The 22,432-nt window shown below is 46.4% G+C and overlaps 1 protein-coding gene across 1 annotated transcript in view; it reads right to left on the bottom strand.

Moving 5' to 3' along the window:
• The window catches only part of REXO1 (RNA exonuclease 1 homolog), a 316,981-nt gene that overhangs the window by 75,018 nt on the left and 219,531 nt on the right, over positions 1-22,432 (bottom strand). Inside the window, exons 9-11 of the mRNA XM_063914821.1 lie at positions 1,611-1,748; positions 899-1,012; positions 451-524 (exon numbers count right to left, since the gene is read on the bottom strand). Coding sequence (XP_063770891.1) covers positions 451-524; positions 899-1,012; positions 1,611-1,748 — 326 coding nt within the window. The remainder of the gene's footprint in view (positions 1-450; positions 525-898; positions 1,013-1,610; positions 1,749-22,432) is intronic.

The following is a 22,432-nucleotide window of genomic DNA, read 5'->3' as shown; positions in this document are numbered from 1 at the left end:
GACATTTCAAGGTGTCGACCTAGTTACGGTCGACCCTATAATCCACACCCTGCTGCAGGAACCAATTTAAAACTGAGCTGCCAGTGCCTGGAGGCGGGGTTACAGGAGTGAAGCTATGCATCCTGGGACCGCTAAAGCTTTAACTGTTTGGTGCCCGGATGCCTCATCCACTACTACACCCAGATGTATCCCTGTGGACCCTACGTACCCTGCTGCAGAAATACTACAGACAATTCTTTAAACCGTTTTATAGTTTGCTAGACTTGCTGCACTGATCATGTAATAAAATACCCAACATTACATTCCAGGATTAGTTCATATATTAATTCCAGACCCCCAGTAATTGCAGCAACAGAAACCACTTTGTCATGTTAATATTTATTTTTCTGATTTGTAAAAACAGACACCACATTTTCTCTGCTTCACATAACATGGGTAGAAGATACAAACCTTAGCTACTTGGCATCCTGTTGACCCAACAGCACCAGAACAGCAATTGTAATGAGTCTCCCAACCGCCCGGTGCTAAGAATACATTTAAAAAAAAAAATTAATTTAAAAAAAAGTAAGGATGCAATAATTAGTTCCCACATTACAAAACCTGCTCTGCATCTGACAGTGCCAATATTGTGTCCCCCCCACACACACACACAACACACACTTCCTTCACCATACAGTGCACTCACAATATTGACACAACTTTAAATTTTTAATGGGCAGAATTTCAAAATACTATATATTTCCATCTAACACATATGCTGCCATACTTTTTTTTTTAAGCTATTAACACTGCCTACACACAACACACGTCTATACATAGAATTTCACTGCATACACATCCCCATGTAATTCTCACACACTGTTAGCAGCTCTCTGCCCCTCCCTGCGTCAGACGGCACCTCTCTGCCTGCGGAGTCGACCCCAATGATGAATACATTCCTCTCGGCGCACACAGTTTCCACTTGGCGTGACTAAGTATTCAGCTCCACAGCGGCAGCATATTCTGCAGGGGGCTATGAGAGAGAAAAAGAGAATGGGATCTTACAGAATTAAAAATTGCTGCTGAAATAGTTCATGTCTTAAATAGTTTAATGTCTTAAACTACCACAAAAAAAATAAAAAAAATAAAAAAAAACATTAATGCAAGAATCACAGAACTATAACTCCTTCTTTACACTATGAGGATTCTCTTTAATGCGTAAAATTGCATTAGGTTTATTATTTATAATTTGTTGGCCCTCTTGTTCCAACACCCCCTTTGCAATGCCAAACAAGCTCCGTTTTTTTAGACAGAGCTGTGATACCAACCAGGGATCTACAGAAAGAGGAACTTGCCAGGCTCCAACTAGTGAATGTGGTAATTTAGCTTTAAGAAAATTATGCTCCAAGTAACTAACAAATCATGGTGCAAAATTGGTAAAAAAAAAAAAAAAAAAAAAAAGTGTAATAGAGCAAATAGGGTGGTTAAAAAAAGTATTTTATATCTATTTCAAATCTATTTGCATATGTAATTATATCCCAAATAAATTGTGTTTAAAAGATAGAAATCAACAACATTTACACAATTTCCTTAAGAAAGCTTTAAAATGATATTTTACTCTTGTTACTTACAGTCTAAACTTTTCTTTTCCTCTGTAGTAAAAACCACTGCCCTGCCAGGCTTATCAGGATGTGCCAGTGGGTAGCCATGTTCCTTTAGTTGCTCAGGAGACAGGACATACTCCTTCAGCTTTCTGTATAAACTTGCATCTAGGTATAAATGGAGGATCACAAAATGAACATGCACAATCTACTGAGGAACTTATTCTAAACAGTGTTAAGAATGGGTACTCGGCAATTCGTAAATGAGGGGGGGGTCAATTTCTGTAGCACTATACTTCGTGTACATAAAGTACTCACTCCTTCCAAAACTCATTTATAAAAGGAGGGTTATCACACCCCTAGGGATAATTAAAATAAGAATTTACTTACCGATAATTCTATTTCTCGTAGTCCGTAGTGGATGCTTGAGTCTTTAGAAGAAAATTAATTATCAGTAATTATAATTCACTTTACCACTGTATACCAGCTAAATAAGATTAAGCAGATTCTTTTCTTTGTACATTTGGTCTTTCACAACTGTTGGTTATACTGTACTTTACAAAAGACTGAACATGCCACACAGTTTGCAGTGGTATCTGTTTAAGCCATGCCTAAGAAACTTTTTTTTATTTGCAAATGGAAATAGTTTAAATGTATTTCTCTAACGTCCTAAGTGGATGCTGGGGACTCCGTCAGGACCATGGGGAATAGCGGCTCCGCAGGAGACAGGGCACAAAAATAAAGCTTTAGGATTAGGTGGTGTGTACTGGCTCCTTCCCCTATGACCCTCCTCCAAGCCTCAGTTAGGATACTGTGCCCGGACGAGCGTACACAATAAGGAAGGATATTGAACCCCGGGTAAGACTCATACCAGCCACACCAATCACACCGTATAACTTGTGATCTGAACCCAGTTAACAGTATGACAAACGTAGGAGCCTCTGAACAGACGGCTCACAACAAATAACCCGATTTTTTTGTAACAATAACTATGTACAAGTATTGCAGACAATCCGCACTTGGGATGGGCGCCCAGCATCCACTACGGACTACGAGAAATAGAATTATCGGTAAGTAAATTCTTATTTTCTCTAACGTCCTAAGTGGATGCTGGGGACTCCGTCAGGACCATGGGGATTATACCAAAGCTCCCAAACGGGCGGGAGAGTGCGGATGACTCTGCAGCACCGAATGAGAGAACTCAAGGTCCTCCTCAGCCAGGGTATCAAATTTGTAGAATTTTGCAAACGTGTTTGCCCCTGACCAAGTAGCGGCTCGGCAGAGTTGTAATGCCGAGACTCCGCGGGCAGCCGCCCAGGATGAGCCCACTTTCCTTGTGGAATGGGCCTTGACAGATTTAGGTTGTGGCAAGCCTGCCACAGAATGTGCAAGTTGAATTGTGCTACAAATCCAACGAGCAATCGTCTGCTTAGAAGCAGGAGCACCCATCTTGTTGGGTGCATACAATATAAGCAGTGAGTCAGACTTTCTGACTCCCGCCGTTCTTGAAATATATATTTTCAATGCCCGGACCACGTCCAACAACTTGGAATCCTCCAACTCGTTAGTAGCCGCAGGCACCACAATAGGCTGGTTCAGGTGAAACGCTGACACCACCTTAGGCAGAAAATGAGGACGCGTCCGCAGTTCTGCCCTGTCCGTATGGAAAATCAGATATGGGCTCTTATATGATAAAGCCGCCAATTCTGATACTCTCCTGGCTGAAGCCAGGGCCAGTAGCATGGTTACTTTCCATGTAAGATACTTCAGCTCCACCGATTTGAGCGGCTCAAACCAATGGGATTTGAGAAAATCCAAGACTACATTAAGATCCCACGGTGCCACTGGGGGCACAACCGGGGGCTGTATATGTAGTACTCCTTTTACAAAAGTCTGGACTTCAGGAACTGAAGCCAATTCTTTCTGGAAGAAAATCGACAGGGCCGAAATTTGAACCTTAATGGACCCCAATTTGAGGCCCATAGACAATCCTGTTTGCAGGAAATGTAGGAATCGACCCAGTTGAAATTCCTCCGTGGGGGCCTTCCTGGCCTCACACCACGCAACATATTTTCTCCAAATGCGGTGATAATGTTGTGCAGTCACCTCCTTCCTGGCTTTTACCAGTGTAGGAATGACCTCTTCCGGAATGCCTTTTTCCTTTAGAATTCGGCGTTCAACCGCCATGCCGTCAAACGCAGCCGCGGTAAGTCTTGGAATAGACACGGTCCCTGCTGAAGCAGGTCCCGTCTTAGAGGTAGAGGCCACGGATCCTCCGTGAGCATCTCTTGAAGTTCCGGGTACCAAGTTCTTCTTGGCCAATCCGGAGCCACTAGTATCGTTCTTACTCCCTTTTGCCGTATAATTCTCAGTACTTTTGGTATGAGAGGCAGAGGAGGGAACACATACACTGACTGGAACACCCACGGTGTTACCAGAGCGTCCACAGCTATTGCCTGAGGATCTCTTGACCTGGCGCAATACCTGTCCAGTTTTTTGTTGAGGCGGGACGCCATCATATCCACCATTGGTTTTTCCCAACGGTTCACAATCATGTGGAAGACTTCTGGATGAAGTCCCCACTCTCCCGGGTGTAGATTGAATACTGCTGACAGTGCTATCACATGATCTTCCGCCCAGCGAAGAATCCTTGCAGCTTCTGCCATTGCTGTCCTGCTTCTTGTGCCGCCCTGTCTGTTTACGTGGGCGACTGCCGTGATGTTGTCCGACTGGATCAACACCGGCTGACCCTGAAGCAGGGGTTTTGCCAGACTTAGAGCATTGTAAATCGCTCTTAGCTCCAGTATATTTATGTGAAGAGACATCTCCAGGCTTGACCATACTCCCTGGAAGTTTCTTCCTTGTGTGACCGCTCCCCAGCCTCTCAGACTGGCATCCGTGGTCACCAGGACCCAGTCCTGTATGCCGAATCTGCGGCCCTCTAACAGATGAGCACTCTGCAACCACCACAGAAGAGACACCCTTGTCCGTGGCGATAAGGTTATCCGCTGATGCATCTGCAGATGCGATCCGGACCATTTGTCCAGCAGATCCCACTGAAAAGTTCGTGCGTGGAATCTGCCGAATGGAATCGCTTCGTAAGAAGCCACCATCTTTCCCAGGACTCTTGTGCATTGATGCACAGACACTGTCCCTGGTTTTAGGAGGTTCCTGACAAGTTCGGATAACTCCCTGGCTTTCTCCTCCGGAAGAAACACCTTTTTCTGAACCGTGTCCAGAATCATTCCCAGGAACAGCAGACGTGTCGTCGGGGTCAACTGAGATTTTGGAAAATTCAGAATCCACCCGTGTTGTTGCAGCACTAGTTGGGTTAGTGCTACTCCGTCTTCCAGCTGTTCTCTGGACCTTGCCCTTATCAGGAGATCGTCCAAGTAAGGGATAATTAATACGCCTCTTCTTCGTAGAAGGATCATCATTTCGGCCATTACCTTGGTAAAGACCCGAGGTGCCGTGGACAATCCAAACGGCAGCGTCTGAAACTGATAATGACAGTTTTGCACCACGAACCTGAGGTACCCTTGATGTGAAGGGCAAATTGGGACATGCAGGTAAGCATCCTTTATGTCCAGGGACACCATAAAGTCCCCTTCTTCCAGATTCGCTATCACTGCTCTGAGTGACTCCATCTTGAACTTGAATTTTTGTATGTACAGGTTCAAAGATTTCAGATTTAGAATAGGTCTTACCGAGCCGTCCGGCTTCGGTACCACAAATAGCGTGGAGTAATACCCCTTTCCCTGTTGTAGGAGGGGTACCTTGACTATCACCTGCTGAGAAAACAGCTTGTGAATGGCTTCCAATACCGTCGCCCTGTCTGAGGGAGACGTTGGCAAAGCAGACTTTAGGAACCGGCGAGGGGGAGACTTCTCGAATTCCAACCTGTAACCCTGAGATACTACCTGCAGAATCCAGGGGTCCACCTGTGAGCAAGCCCACTGTGCGCTGAAATTCTTGAGTCGACCCCCCACCGTTCCTGAGTCCGCTTGTAAGGCCCCAGCGTCATGCTGAGGGCTTTGCAGAACCCTGGGAGGGCTTCTGTTCCTGGGCAGGGGCTGCTTGCTGCCCTCTCTTACCCCTTCCTCTGCCCCGAGGCAGATATGACTGTCCTTTTGTCCGCTTGTTCTTATAGGAACGAAAGGACTGCGGCTGAAAAGACGGTGTCTTTTTCTGTTGGGAGGGGGTCTGAGGTAAAAAAGTGGATTTTCCGGCAGTTGCCGTGGCCACCAGATCCGATAGACCGACGCCAAATAATTCCTCCCCTTTATACGGCAATACTTCCATATGTCGTTTGGAATCCGCATCACCTGACCACTGTCGCGTCCATAAACTCCTTCTGGCAGATATGGACATCGCATTTACTCTCGATGCCAGAGTGCAAATATCTCTCTGCGCATCTCGCATATAAAGGAAAGCATCCTTTAATTGCTCTATAGTCAATAAAATACTGTCCCTATCCAGGGTATCAATATTTTCAGTCAGGGAATCCAACCAGACGACCCCAGCACTGCACATCCAGGCTGAGGCGATGGCTGGTCGCAGTATAACACCAGTATGTGTGTATATACTTTTTAGGGTAGTTTCCAGTCTCCTATCCGCTGGATCCTTGAGGGCGGCCGTATCAGGAGACGGTAACGCCACTTGTTTTGATAAGCGTGTGAGCGCCTTATCCACCCTAGGGGGTGTTTCCCAGCGCGCCCTAACCTCTGGCGGGAAAGGGTATAATGCTAATAACTTTTTTGAAATTAGCATTTTTCTATCTGGGTTAACCCACGCTTCATCACATACATCATTTAATTCCTCTGATTCAGGAAAAACTACAGGTAGTTTTTTCACGCCCCACATAATACCCCTTTTTGTGGTACTTGCAGTATCAGAGATATGCAAAGCCTCCTTCATTGCCGTGATCATATAACGTGTGGCCCTACTTGAAAATACGTTTGTTTCATCACCGTCGACACTAGATTCAGTGTCTGTGTCTGGGTCTGTGTCGACCGACTGAGGTAAAGGGCGCTTTACAGCCCCTGACGGTGTCTGAGACGCCTGGGCAGGTACTAACTGGTTTGCCGGCCGTCTCATGTCGTCAACTGATTTTTGTAATGTGCTGACATTATCACGTAATTCCATAAACAAAGCCATCCATTCCGGTGTCGACTCCCTGGGGGGTGACATCACCATTATCGGCAATTGCTCTGCCTCCACGCCAACATCGTCCTCATACATGTCGACACACACGTACCGACACACAGCAGACACACAGGGAATGCTCTTATCGAAGACAGGACCCCACTAGCCCTTTGGGGAGACAGAGGGAGAGTTTGCCAGCACACACCCAAGCGCTATAATATATATGGGAACAACCTTATATAAGTGTTGTTCCTTATAGCAGCTTAAATATATCCAATATATCGCCAAAAAATGCCCCCCCTCTCTGTTTTACCCTGTTTCTGTAGTGCAGTGCAGGGGAGAGTCCTGGGAGCCTTCCTCACAGCGGAGCTGAGCAGGAAAATGGCGCTGTGTGCTGAGGAGAATAAGCCCCGCCCCCTATTTCGGCGGGCTTTCCTCCCGTAGATTTAGATAACTGGCATGGGTTAAATACATACATATAGCCTTAATGGCTATATGTGATGTATTCTTTTGCCATAATGTATTAAAATATTGCTGCCCAGGGCGCCCCCAGCAGCGCCCTGCACCCTCCGTGACCGCTTGGTGTGAAGTGTGTGACAACAATGGCGCACAGCTGCAGTGCTGTGCGCTACCTTCATGAAGACTGAAGAGCCTTCTGCCGCCTGTTTCCGGACCTTCAATCTTCAGCATCTGTAAGGGGGGTCGGCGGCGCGGCTCCGGGACGAACCCCAGGGTGAGACCTGTGTTCCGACTCCCTCTGGAGCTAATGGTGTCCAGTAGCCTAAGAATCCAATCCATCCTGCACGCAGGTGAGTTGAAATTCTCTCCCCTAAGTCCCTCGATGCAGTGAGCATGTTGCCAGCAGGACTCACTGAAAATAAAAAACCTAAAAAACTTTTTCTAAGCAGCTCTTTAAGAGAGCCACCTAGATTGCACCCTGCTCGGACGGGCACAAAAACCTAACTGAGGCTTGGAGGAGGGTCATAGGGGGAGGAGCCAGTACACACCACCTAATCCTAAAGCTTTATTTTTGTGCCCCGCCTCCTGCGGAGCCGCTATTCACCATGGTCCTGACGGAGTCCCCAGCATCCACTTAGGACGTTAGAGAAATACATTTAAACTATTTCCATTTGCAAATAAAAAAAAGTTTCTTAGGCATGGCTTAAACAGATACCACTGCAAACTGTGTGGCATGTTCAGTCTTTTGTAAAGTACAGTATAACCAACAGTTGTGAAAGACCAAATGTACAAAGAAAAGAATCTGCTTAATCTTATTTAGCTGGTATACAGTGGTAAAGTGAATTATAATTACTGATAATTAATTTTCTTCTAAAGACTCAATGGGCAGCCCTTGGAACGGGTTAGCTTCATGCTAAGTTAAATGGAAACAGAAATAACTAAAAAAGCATGCCCTCGTAAAATACAGCATACGGGGGCCCATTTATCATTGAATTTTAGCTATTTAAAACTTGTTTGGTATGATAAATGGTGCTCCATCCAATCAGCTCCTGTCATGTGTTTGAAAAATGACAGAAGCTGATTGGCTGGAGCCACATTTATCATACGCAACAAGTTTTAAGTAGCTAAAACTCATTGATAAATGGACCCATTAATGCAGCTGTTCTCTTCCCTGAAAAATTCTTAACCCCAAAAACATCTTTACATGGATATGAAACCTGTGCGGTTGTGGCATATTTGGAAGAAATGGAATTATTGGTAACTATATTTCACTACAATATGTCAGCCCTTACAATGGGATGCACCCAGTAATACAGTACGGGATGCCACATTTCAAGAATTCAAACCAACTCTGCTGCATAAGCCAACATTTATTTACATGGTTTTGTAATAATCAAGTGATACTCACCAGAGAAGGTATCCTGGCAACAAAACTTAATTATGGTAGATATTTTGAAAGATTTGCTTGCGCCATAATGCCTACAACTCTCCAACTTTTCCAGCAGAAGAAATGGACACTAACACCACTACATTCAGAGTCAATTATCTTATGAAGCAGTAATGTAACACAGTATGTTGAGAAAATGTCAACCTGAAAGTGTGTTTCATGTAAAATTTAGAAAGAGCACCAAAGCTTACTGTTCCTTTAAAAAAAAGTCGGATTGGCATTGTCGGGAACGGCCAAATCTTGTCGGATTTGGCCGCTCAATGAATACTGCATTGTCCGATCCTTTCCATCGGAAAGGATCCGACAAGTATTGAATACCCCTGTATATCTCCTCTGAAATGCTGAAGTGAAGTGGTGGGATGAAAATATTCAGACCGTTGCTCCTGAGTCAACCTGTTAAGATTTACATTCAGAGGATTTCAGTATTAGAATCCAGTTTTTCTCCAAATAGAAAAGTCCTTTCAAAAGGGGCCTATCCCCACCAGCTCTGTTTGTTGTGACCATATTGTCTCATCATAAAAGAACCTACAAAACACACCTACCCTACCCTAAAGGTGCTTTAGTTGCAGATCTCCTTGGAGTGATTTCCTGACTACTGAACCAAACTATTCACTCCTCTGCCAGCTGTTCACATATTTAGGCAGAAGTGCTTCTACGTAGGCTGATACACATGGTAATCAGAGAATTTAGGCTTTGATCACTGGCACTGTTCTAGCCCGGTCCAATGCGAGTCATAACTAAAGTCCTAATATCAGGGGAGAGGGACCTGCTCACGAGCGCTTACAATCTAAAGGGGGGAGAGGCAGACCGACTGGTGTGACACAGGGCAGAGACAGTGAGCAAGGAACGTGGAGCAGTGGATTAGGATGACAACTGGATGAGAGTCTGATAGGGAGAGGAAGAGAGTTCGAGTGGTAGGGAGCACCACAGGAAAAATCTTGGAGATGTGAGTAGGAGGAAGTAATCAGTTGGAAGGAGAGACAGTATTCATATGTGGAGCAAAGTGGCCAGGTGGGAACGTGAAGGAAGAGAAGGCCAGAGATGTAAAATAGGATTTTAATACCTACCGGTAAATCCTTTTCTCTTAATCCGTAGAGGATGCTGGGGACACTTCTAGAACCATGGGGTACAGACGGGATCCGCAGGAGACATGGGCACTTTAAGACTTTAAAAGGGGTGTGAACTGGCTCCTCCCTCTATGCCCCTCCTCCAGACTCCAGTTATAGGAACTGTGCCCAAGGAGACTGACATTTCGAGGAAAAAGGATTTATTTTGATTTAAACTAAGGTGAGATACATACCAGCTCACACCTCAAACATGCCGTACAACATGGCATTCAAACCAACGCATGCAACGGCATGAATAATGACAGCAACAGGCTGCCTATAAATGCAACACAACACGTGTGTAACCATAACCAATGACTGCAGATACAGTCCGCACTGGGACGGGCGCCCAGCATCCTCTACGGACTAAGAGAAAAGGATTTACCTTTAGGTATTAAAATCCTATTTTCTCCTACGTCCTAGAGGATGCTGGGGACACTTCAAGAACCATGGGGTTTATACCAAAGCCCAAGAACGGGCGGGAGAGTGCGGATGACTCTGCAGCACCGATTGACCAAACAAGAGGTCTTCTTTAGCCAGGGTATCAAACTTGTAAAACTTTGCAAAAGTGTTTGAACCCGACCAAGTAGCTGCTCGGCAAAGCTGTAATGCCGATACCCCCCGGGCAGCCGTCCACAATGAGCTCACCTTTCTGGTAGAATGCGCCTTCACCGATTTCGGTAACAGCAATCCAGCCGTAGAATGAGTCTGCCAAATCGTATTACAGATCCAGCGTGCAATAGTCTGCTTGGAAGCAGGAGTCCCAATCTTGTTGGGATCATACAGGACAAACAGAGCCTCCGTTTTCCTAATCTGAGCCGTTCTGGCTACATAAATTTTCAAAGCTCTGACCACATCTAGAGACTTCGATTCCTCTAAGGTGTCAGCCACTGGCACCACAATATGTTGGTTCATGTGAAACGATGACAACACTTTTGGCAGGAATTGCTGACGAGTTCTTAACTCCGCTCTATCTTCATGGAAGATCAAATAGGGGCTCTTGTGAGACAAAGCCGCCAATTCATACACCCGCCTTGCAGAGGCCAAGGCCAACAGCATGAACACTTTCCAAGTGACGAATTTCAACTCTACCTTACGTAAAGGTTCAAACCACGTTAAGATCCCATGATGCCACCGGGGGCACAAAGGGAGGTTGGATGTGAATCACGCCTTTCACAAAAGTCTGAACTTCCGGAAGGGAAGCCAATTCTTTTTGAAAGAAAATTGATCAGGCTGAAATTTGTACTTTAATTGAGCCTAATTTTAGGCCCGCATCCACCCCTGCTTGCAGAAAACTGAGAAAACGGCCCAACTGAAATTCTTCCGTAGGAGCCTCCTTGGATTCACACCAAGACACATACTTTCTCCAAATACGGTGATAATGTTTCGCAGTTACCTCTTTTCTAGCCTGAAGCAGCGTGGGAATTACTTCACCGGGAATACCCTTTCGGGCTAGGATCCTGCGTTCAACCTCCAAGCCGTTAAACGAAGCCGCGGTAAGTCTTGGTACACGCACGGCCCCTGCTGTAACAGATCCTCTCGTAGAGGAAGAGGCCAGGGATCTCCTATGAGCAATTCCTGAAGATCTGGATACCAGGCCCTCCTTGGCCAATCTGGAACAATGAGTATTGTCTGCACTCTTTTTCATCTTATGATTCTCAATATCTTTGAGATGAGTGGAATCGGAGGGAACACATATACCGACTGAAACACCCACGGTATCACTAGGGCGTCCACCACTATTGCTTGAGGGTCCCTCGACCTGGAACAATATCTCGGAAGTTTCTTGTTGAGGCGAGACGCCATCATGTCTATTTGAGGAATTCCCCAACGACTTGTCACTTCTGCAAATACCTCTTGATGAAGACCCCACTCTCCTGGATGGAGATCGTGTCTGCTGAGAAAGTCTGCTTCCCAGTTGTACACACCTGGAATGAAGACCGCTGACAGAGCGCTTACATGCCTTTCCGCCCAGCGGAGAACTTTTGTGGCTTCTGCCATTGCCGCTCTGCTCTTCGTTCCGCCCTGGCGGTTTACGTACGCCACTGCTGTCATGTTGTCCGACTGAATCAAGACGGGCAGATCGCGAAGAAGATGTTCCGCTTGTAGAAGGCCGTTGTAAATGGCCCTTAATTCCAGAATGTTTATGTGTAGACAAGCTTCCTGGCTTGACCATTTTCCCTGGAAATTTCCCCCCTGTGTGACTGCACCCCAGCCTCGGAGACTCGCATCCGTGGTCACCAGGATCCAGTCCTGGATCCCGAATCTGCGTCCCTCTAGGAGGTGAGAGCTGTGCAGCCACCACAGGAGTGAGATTGTGGTCTTGGAAGACAGGATTATCTGTCGGTGCATGTGCAGATGGGATCCGGATCATTTGTCCAACAGGTCCCACTGAAACACTCTGGCATGGAATCTGCCGAACTGAATGGCCTCGTAGGCCGCCACCATCTTCCCTAGCAACCGAGTGCATAGATGAATCGACACTCTTGCTGGCTTCAGAATCTGTTTGACCAGGTTCTGAATTTCCAGAGCCTTTTCCACTGGAAGAAAAACTCTCTGTAATTCCGTGTCCAGAATCATACCCAAGAACGACAGCCTTGTCGTCGGAACCAACTGTGATTTTGGCAAGTTTAGGAGCCAACCATGTTGTTGCAGAATTGTCATGGAGAGCGTCATGCTCTGCAGTAATTGTTCCTTGGACCTTGCTTTTATCAGGAGATCGTCCAAGTATGGGATAATTGTGACTCCTTGCTTACGCAGGAGAACCATCATTTCCGCCATAACTTTGGTTTAAACCCTCAGAGCCGTGGACAGACCAAATGGCAACGTCTGAAATTGGTAATGACAATCCTGAACGGCAAACCTCAGGTAAGCTTGATGTGGAGGATATATGGGAACGTGTAAGTAGGCATCCTTTATGTCGACCGACACCATAAAATCCCCTTCCTCCAGACTGGAGATCACTGCTCGGAGAACCTCCATCTTGAATTTTCTTAGATAGAAATTGAGGGATTTTAAGTTCAGAATTGGTCTGACCGAGCCGTCCGGCTTCGGGACCACGAACAGGCTCGAATAAAAGCCTTCTCCCTGTTGTGACGGGGGTACCGTGACAATGACTTGATTTTGACATAGCTTTTGTACAGCACCGCATACCACCTCCCTGTCCTGAAGAGAAACTGGTAAGGCTGATTTGAAAAATCGTCGAGGGGTCACGTCTTGAAATTCCAGCTTGTACCCTTGGGACACTATTTGTAATACCCATGGGTCTAGGGCCGAACGAACCCAGAAATGACTGAAGAGTCGGAGATGTGCCCCCACTGGTGCGGACTCCCGCAGAGTCCCAGCGTCATGCGGTAGATTTGGCAGAGAGGACTTCTGCTCTTGGGAACCTGCCACAGCCGGTGATTTTTTTCCCCTTTCCTCTTCCTCTAGAAGCAAGGAAGGAAGACCCTCGTCCTTTTTTGTATTTATTGGGCCGAAAGGACTGCATCTGATAGTGGTGCGTTTTCTTTTGTTGTGCAGGAACATAAGGTAAAAAGGATGACTTACCCGCGGTAGCCGTAGATACCAGGTCAGCGAGGCCCTCACCAAACAAAACACCACCTTTATACGGCAGAGACTCCATAGCCTTCTTAGAGTCAGCATCAGCATTCCATTGATGAATCCACAATGCTCTCCTAGCTGAGACTGCCATAGCATTGGCCCTTGATCCCAAAAGGCCAATGTCCCTCGCAGCTTCCTTAAGGTAGGCTGCAGCATCCCTGATATGACCCAGTAGCAAAAGAATGCTATCCCTATCCAGGGTATCTAACTCAGATGACAAGTTATCTGCCTACTTTTCAATAGCGCTACTCACCCACGCCGAAGCAACTGCAGGTCTGAGTAGCGTACCCGTAGTGACATAAATAAGATTTTAAACCTACCGGTAAATCTATTTCTCCTAGTCCGTAGAGGATGCTGGGGACTCCGTAAGGACCATGGGGTATAGACAGGCTCCGCAGGAGATAGGGCACCTAAAAAGAACTTTGACTATGGGTGTGCACTAGCTCCTCCCTCTATGCCCCTCCTCCAGACCTCAGTTAGAGAACTGTGCCCAGAGGAGATGGACAATACAAGGCAGGATTTAGCAATCCAAGGGCAAGATTCATACCGGCCCACACCAATCATACCATGCAACCTGGAACATACATAACCAGTTAACAGTATGAACAAACGACAGTAACGGTCCAAGACCGATGTCAACTGTAACATAACCCTTATGTAAGCAACAACTATATACAAGTCTTGCAGAGTTTCCGCACTGGGACGGGCGCCCAGCATCCTCTACGGACTAGGAGAAATAGATTTACCGGTAGGTTTAAAATCTTATTTTCTCTTACGTCCTAGAGGATGCTGGGAACTCCGTAAGGACCATGGGGTTTATACCAAAGCATCCAATCAGGCGGGACAGTGCGTATGACTCTGCAACACCGACTCAGCAAACGCTAGGTCCTCATGAGCCAGGGTATCAAACTTGTAGAATTTAGCAAAAGTGTTTGACCACGACCAAGTCGCCGCTCGGCAAAGTTGTAATGCCGAGACGCCTCGGGCAGCCGCCCAAGAAGAGCCCACCTTCCTAGTGGAATGGGCCTTAACCGAATTTGGCACCGGCAATCCAGCCGTAGAGTGAGCCTGCTGAATCGTATTACAGATCCAGCGAGCAATAGTCTGCTTCGAAGCAGGAGCGCCAATCTTATTGGCCGCATACAGGACAAACAGAGCCTCTGTTTTCCTAATTCTAGCCGTCCTGGCTACATAAATTTTTAAGGCCCTGACTACGTCGCCCAGGGATCTGGAATCCTCCAGGTCACTTGTAGCCACAGGCACCACAATAGGTTGATTCATATGGAACGAAGAAACCACTTTAGGCAAAAATTGCGGACGTGTCCTCAATTCAGCTCGATCCACATGAAAAATCAAGTAGGGGCTCTTGTGTGACAAAGCCGCCAATTCTGACACTCGCCTTGCTCATGCTAAGGCCAACAACATGACCACCTTCCAGGTAAGAAATTTCAACTCAACCCTGTTAAGCGGTTCAAACCAGTGTGATTTTAGGAACTGCAACACCACGTTCAGGTCCCATGGTGCCACTGGAGGCACAAAAGGGGGCTGGATGTGCAGCACTCCCTTTACAAACGTCTGGACTTCTGGAAGAGAAGCCAATTCCTTCTGAAAGAAAATCGAGAGGGCCGAAATCTGTACCTTAGCAGAGCCTAATTTCAGGCCCATATCCACTCCTGTCTGTAGGAAGAGGAGAAAACGACCCAGATGAAAATCTTCCGTAGGTGCATTCTTGGTTTCACACCAAGACACATACTTTCGCCAGATACGGTGATAATGCTTAACAGTCACCTCCTTCCTAGCCTTTATTAAAGTAGGGATGACCTCATCCGGAATCCCCTTTTTCGCTAGGATTCGGCGTTCAACCGCCATGCCGTCAAACGTAACCGCGGTAAGTCTTGAAATACACAGGGCCCCTGCTGCAACAGGTCTTCCCTCAGAGGAAGAGGCCAGGGATCTCCTGTGAGCATCTCTTGTAGATCCGAGTACCAGGCCCTTCGAGGCCAGTCTGGGACAACGAGTATCGTTCGTACTCTTCTTCGTCTTATGATCCTCAACACTTTTGTGATGAGAGAAAGAGGAGGAAACACGTAGACCGATTTGAACACCCACGGTGTTACCAGAGCGTCTACTGCTATTGCCTGAGGGTCCCGAGACCTGGCGCAGTACCTCCGAAGTTTTTTGTTGAGGCGTGACGCCATAATGTCTATTTGAGGAGTTCCCCAAAGACGTGTTACATCTGCAAAGACTTCTTGATGAAGTCCCCACTCTCCTGGATGGAGATCGTGTCTGCTGAGGAAGTCTGCTTCCCAGTTGTCCACTCCCGGAATGAAGACAGCAGACAGAGCGCTTACATGATTTTCCGCCCAGCGAAGGATCCTTGTGGCTTCCGCCATCGCGACTCTGCTTTTTGTCCCGCCTTGGCGGTTCACATGAGCCACTGCTGTGACATTGTCTGATTGAATCAGAACCGGTAGGTTTCGAAGAAAACTCTCCGCTTGTCGAAGGCCGTTGTAAATGGCCCTGAGTTCCAACACATTGATGTGTAGACAGGACTCCTGGTCTGACCAAAGACCCTGAAATTTTTTTCCCCTGTGTGACCGCTCCCCATCCTCGGAGGCTCGCGTCCGTGGTAACCAGGATCCAATCCTGAATTCCGAACCTGCGACCCTCCAGGAGGTGAGCACTTTGCAACCACCACAGGAGGGACACTCTGGTCCCTGGGGACAGAGTTATTTTCCGATGTAAGTGCAGATGGGACCCGGACCACTTGTCCAGAAGGTCCCATTGAAAAGTCCTTGCATGGAACCTTCCGAAGGGAATGGCCTCGTAGGCCGCCACCATTTTCCCCAGAACTCGAGTGCATTGGTGAACTGACACCCTTTTTGGTTTTAGCAGGTCTCTGACCATGTTCTGTATGTCTTGGGCTCTCTCTATTGGGAGGAAGACCTTCATTTGTTCCGTATCCAGTATCATACCTAGGAACGGTAGTCGAGTTGTCGGAATCAACTGTGACTTTGGTAGATTTAAAATCCAACCGTGTTGCTGGAGCACTCTCAGAGAGAGCGCCACACTGCTCAGCAATTTCTCCCTTGATCTCGCTTTTATCAAGAGATCGTCCAAGTATGGGATAATTGTGACTCCATGCTTGCGCAGGACCACCATCATTTCCACCATTATCTTGGTGAAAATCCTCGGGGCCGTGGAGACTCCAAACGGCAACGTCTGAAATTGGTAATGACAAACCTGTACAGCGAATCTCAGGTATTCCTGATGGGGGGCATATATGGGGACATGAAGGTACGCATCCTTTATGTCCAGAGACACCATAAACTCCCCCTCCTCCATGTTGGCTATTATCGCTCTGAGAGATTCCATTTTGAATTTGAATCTTTTTATGTACAGGTTTAGGGATTTCAGATTCAAAATAGGTCTGACCGAACCGTCCGGTTTCGGGACCACAAATAGGGTTGAGTAGTAACCTCTTCCCTGCTGGTGCAGGGGAACCTTGATTATCACTTGCTGTATACACAGCGTTTGAATTGCAGCTAACACTATATCCCTTTCCGATGTGGAAGCTGGTAGGGCCGATTTGAAAAATCGGTGCGGGGGCACCTCCTCGAATTCCAATTTGTCACCCTGGGAAACTATTTCCAACACCCAGGGATTCAGGTCCGAACTGACCCAGAGAGTAGGGTTGTATCTGCACACCTTTAATTATATGATACAAAATTTGGAACATAAAGTTCCAAAAATGACCCCAGTTTAATATATAGGTATTTACCTTTAATGATGGGGGTGCTATCAACTACAGCTAAAGTGAATACATATAGGGAGAGAGAAAAAGGCTGTATTGTCGATGCACAAAGAGGGGAATGACCTGGTTGTCACATCCGTCAGAAATTTTTCTTAAAATATAACTTTTATTGGTGTTTATTTAAAAAAAGTGTGACAATAACTAACACACAAACATATGAGTATGGACGAAACATAGAGGTTAAAATCAAGACATATACAATATATACTCAGTGCAAATGAAAATAAAGAATGTGATTAAAGATTAAAAAGTGTGTCCGCGTATTTGTTCCTATGTCCTAATATCTATCGTTGCTCTTGATCGTACACCAGTCTGATAATTTTTATCAACATCTAGTCTAAATATATATATATGTGACTGGTTATTAATATATATAGTGTCAAAGTTATCTCCCTCTTATATTTGCGTTTATAACTATTGATCTAATAACACTAATATATATATTATTTTGTACAGATATCTACATTGTGCCAATCATGAATTGAAGGCAGGAAAATCAATATGTTTCCTCTGATCTCAATAATTTTCTATGATGTCAAATATGTAGATCTTGTTCAATCACATTCATTCTCATATCGGATTATGCTTATCTGTTATAATTCACCAGTAATACGTAGTGTGTATAAAGCATGCAGATATTATTCCTCTGCCTGAGAGTTAGCACTCAGTATGCTAGTTGGTGCTTATGTGCTTGTTGTACTCATGGGCAATGCTTAATAGCTTGTAGTTCAGAGGTATACTTATAGCTTTAATAAGATTCCGATACAGTTCCCTGTATTCACATGAGGCATCTATGTTTTGGAATCATGTTGTGTTCACTTGTTGGAGGTGGATAATTGCCTCACTATTAAACTTATAGGCAATACTTGATAGAATACAGTACAGGGGTGCACTTATAGCTTTAATAGGACTTCATCACTGTCTATATACTAGGTATTCATCAATTATATAGGATACTAATACTTCAATTGAGGATGACACTTTTAATAGTAAGGGAATAAATATATCTAAATCGAGGAGGGGAATGTTTTCATTTTATACATACATCCCTCTTTAAATATACAAGTTGCAAGATATTAGTGTATTATACTTTGCACATTGCTAAATACCTTGCTGCTCCTAGAGATATAGGCATACCCCTTTAATTGTGTCAGTTTTTCTTAAGTGGCACAGCCTGTCAGCTGCTACTCATATATTCCTATATCTGTTGCACTGGTTAGTGCTGAATTACTCAGTCACTTGATACTGGTTAGTTTGTATCTTATATGTCTCTAAATGGCTGCCAGGCAGCCTAAGTGATTAACTATGAAACAATGTTGCATTCCTGTCTGTTTGTTATTTTTCAACCTTCAATATCACTGCTGATTTGCTATTTGAGTACACAACATATATCTACTACATTCAGGCAGTCATTATCTATCTATTATACTGCAGCAGAACACTAGTTGTTTGATCTGGTGCTGTCTGAGCCAAGCTATAGCTTGATCTCCTATCTATCTATTAGCTATAACATGAATGCTGATGAAATTGACTGGTCACATTAAACTAGACTGGCTAAACATTTAATTGATATTAGAGCGAGGACATAGACAAAAAGCGGACACACGCTGACCCAGGCCTGACTGAAAAGTCGAAGACGTGCCCCCACCGGTGCGGACTCCCTCAGGGGAGCCCCAGCGTCATGCTGTGGGTTTTGGAGTAGCCGGGGAGGACTTTTGTTCCTGGGCACCTGCCGAAGCAGGTGCTCTCTTGCCTCTGCCCTTACCTCTGGCGAGGAAAGAGGATCCCCGACCTCTTTTGGACTTGTGCGACCGAAAGGACTGCATCTGATAGGGTGTTACTTTCTTTTGCGGTTGGGGAATATATGGTAAAAATAAGAATTTACTTACCGATAATTCTATTTCTCATAGTCCGTAGTGGATGCTGGGGACTCCGTAAGGACCATGGGGAATAGCGGCTCCGCAGGAGTCTGGGCACATCTAAAGAAAGCTTTAGGATCACCTGGTGTGCACTGGCTCCTCCCCCTATGACCCTCCTCCAAGCCTCAGTTAGGATACTGTGCCCGGACGAGCGTACACAATAAGGAAGGATTTTGAATCCCGGGTAAGACTCATACCAGCCACACCAATCACACCGTATAACCTGTGATCTGAACCCAGTTAACAGCATGATAACAGAGGAGCCTCTGAAAGATGGCTCACAACAATAATAACCCGATTTTTGTAACAATAACTATGTATAAGTATTGCAGACAATCCGCACTTGGGATGGGCGCCCAGCATCCACTACGGACTATGAGAAATAGAATTATCGGTAAGTAAATTCTTATTTTCTCTAACGTCCTAAGTGGATGCTGGGGACTCCGTAAGGACCATGGGGATTATACCAAAGCTCCCAAACGGGCGGGAGAGTGCGGATGACTCTGCAGCACCAAATGAGAGAACTCCAGGTCCTCCTCAGCCAGGATATCAATTTTGTAGAATTTTACAAACGTATTTGCTCCTGACCAAGTAGCTGCTCGGCAAAGTTGTAAAGCCGAGACCCCTCGGGCAGCCGCCCAAGATGAGCCCACCTTCCTTGTGGAGTGGGTATTTACAGATTTTTGGCTGTGGCAGGCCTGCCACAGAATGTGCAAGCTGAATTGTACTACAAATCCAACGAGCAATAGTCTGCTTAGAAGCAGGAGCACCCAGCTTGTTGGGTGCACACAGGATAAACAGCGAGTCAGATTTCCTGACTCCAGCCGTCCTGGAAACATATTTTCAGGGCACTGACAACGTCTAGCAACTTGGAGGCCTCCAAGTCCCTAGTAGCCGCAGGCACCACCAATAGGTTGGTTCAGGTGAGACGCTGAAACCACCTTGGGGAGAAACTGAGGACGAGTCCTCAATTCCGCCCTGTCCGAATGGAAATTCAGATAAGGGCTTTTTCAGGATAAAGCCGCCAATTCTGACACGCGCCTGGCCCAGGCCAGGGCCAACAGCATGACCACTTTCCATGTGAGATATTTTAACTCCACAGATTTAAGTGGTTCAAACCAATGTGACTTTTGGAACCCAAAACTACATTGAGATCCCAAAGTGCCACTGGAGGCACAAAAGGAGGCTGTATATGCAGTACCCCTTTTACAAACGTCTGAACTTCAGGGACTGAAGCTAGTTCTTTTTGGAAGAAAATTGACAGGGCCGAAATTTGAACCTTAATGGACCCCAATTTCAGGCCCATAGACACTCCTGTTTGCAGGAAATGTAGGAATCGACCCAGTTGAATTTCCTCCATCGGGCCTTACTGGCCTCGCACCACGCAACATATTTTTGCCAATTGCGGTGATAATGTTTTTGCGGTTACATCCTTCCTGGCTTTGATCAGGATAGGGATGACTTCATCCGGAATGCCTTTTTTCCTTCAGGATCCGGCGTTCAACCGCCATGCCGTCAAACGCAGCCGCGGTAAGTCTTGGAACAGACAGGGTCCTTGCTGGAGCAGGTCCCTTCTTAAGAGGTAGAGGCCACGGATCCTCCGTGAGCATCTCTTGAAGTTCCGGTTACCAAGTCCTTCTTGGCCAATCCGGAACCACGAATATAGTGCTTACTCCTCTCCATCTTATCAATCTCAGTACCTTGGGTATGAGAGGCAGAGGAGGGAACACATACCCTGACTGGTACACCCACGGTGTTACCAGAGCGTCTACAGCTTATTGCCTGAGGGTCCCTGGACCTGGCGCAATACCTGTCGAGTTTTTAATCATGTGGAAGACTTCTGGGTGAAGTCCCCACTCTCCCGGGTGGAGGTCGTGCTGAGGAAGTCTGCTTCCCAGTTATCCACTCCCGGAATGAATACTGCTGACAGTGCTATCACATGATTTTCCGCCCAGCGAAGAATCCTTGCAGCTTCTGCCATTGCCCTCCTGCTTCTTGTGCCACCCTGTCTGTTTACGTTGGTGACTGCCGTGATGTTGTCCGACTGGATCAACACCGGCTGACCTTGAAGCAGAGGTCTTGCTAAGCTTAGAGCTTTGTAAATGGCCCTTAGCTTCAGGATATTTATGTAAAGTGATGTCTCCAGGCTTGAGCATAAGCCCTGGATATTCCTTCCCTGTGTGACTGCTCCCCAGCCTCGCAGGCTGGCATCCGTGGTCACCAGGACCCAGTCCTGAATGCCTAATCTGCGGCCCTCTAGAAGATGAGCACTCTGCAACCACCACAGGAGGGACACCCTTGTCCTTGGTGACAGGGTTATCCGCTGATGCATCTGAAGATGCGATCCGGACCATTTGTCCAGCAGGTCCCACTGGAAAGTTCTTGCGTGGAATCTGCCGAATGGGATTGCTTCGTAGGAAGCCACCATTTTACCCAGAACCCTTGTGCATTGATGCACTGAGACTTGGCTCGGTTTTAGGAGGTTCCTGACTAGCTCGGATAACTCCCTGGCTTTCTCCTCCGGGAGAAACACCTTTTTCTGGACTGTGTCCAGGATCATCCCTAGGAACAGAAGACACGTCGTCGGAACCAGGTGCGATTTTGGAATATTGAGAATCCAATCGTGCTGCCGCAACACTACCTGAGATAGTGCTACACCGACCTCCAACTGTTCCCTGGATCTTACCCTTATCAGGGAATCGTCCAAGTAAGGGATAACTAAAATTCCCTTCCTTCGAAGGAATATCATCATTTCGGCCAATACCTTGGTAAAGACCCGGGGTGCCGTGGACCATCCCTACGGCAGCGTCTTAACTGATAGTGACAGTTCTGTACCATAACCTGAGGTACCCTTGGTGAGAAGGGTAAATTTTGACCTGAAGGTAAGCATCCTTGATGTCCCGAGACCTCACGTAGTCCCCTTCTTCCAGGTTCGCAATCACTGCTCTGAGTGACTCAATCTTGAATTTGAACCTCAGTATGTAAAGTGTTCAAAGATTTTAGATTTTAGATTTAGAAACGGTCTCACCGAGCCGTCTGGCTTCGGTACCACAATAGTGTGGGATAATACCCCGTTCCCTGTTGCAGGAGGGGTACCTTGATTATCACCTGCTGGGAATACAGCTTGTGAATGGCTTCCAAAACTGCCTCCCTGTCAGAGGGAGACGTCGGTAAAACCGACTTTTGGAAACGGCGAGGGGGAGACGTCTGGAATTCCAATTTGTACCCCTGAGATATTACCTGAAGGATCCAGGGGTCTACTTGCGAGTGAGCCCACTGCGCACTGAAATTTATTGAGAACGGGCCTCCACCGTGCCTGAGCTTGTAAAGCCCTAGCGTCATACTGAGGGCTTGGCAGA

The sequence above is a fragment of the Pseudophryne corroboree genome, chromosome 1 (genome assembly GCF_028390025.1).
Source record: "Pseudophryne corroboree isolate aPseCor3 chromosome 1, aPseCor3.hap2, whole genome shotgun sequence".
NCBI lineage: Eukaryota > Metazoa > Chordata > Amphibia > Anura > Myobatrachidae > Pseudophryne > Pseudophryne corroboree.
Note: the sequence above shows the minus strand (reverse complement) of the source record. Positions and strands in the feature narration are given on the sequence as shown.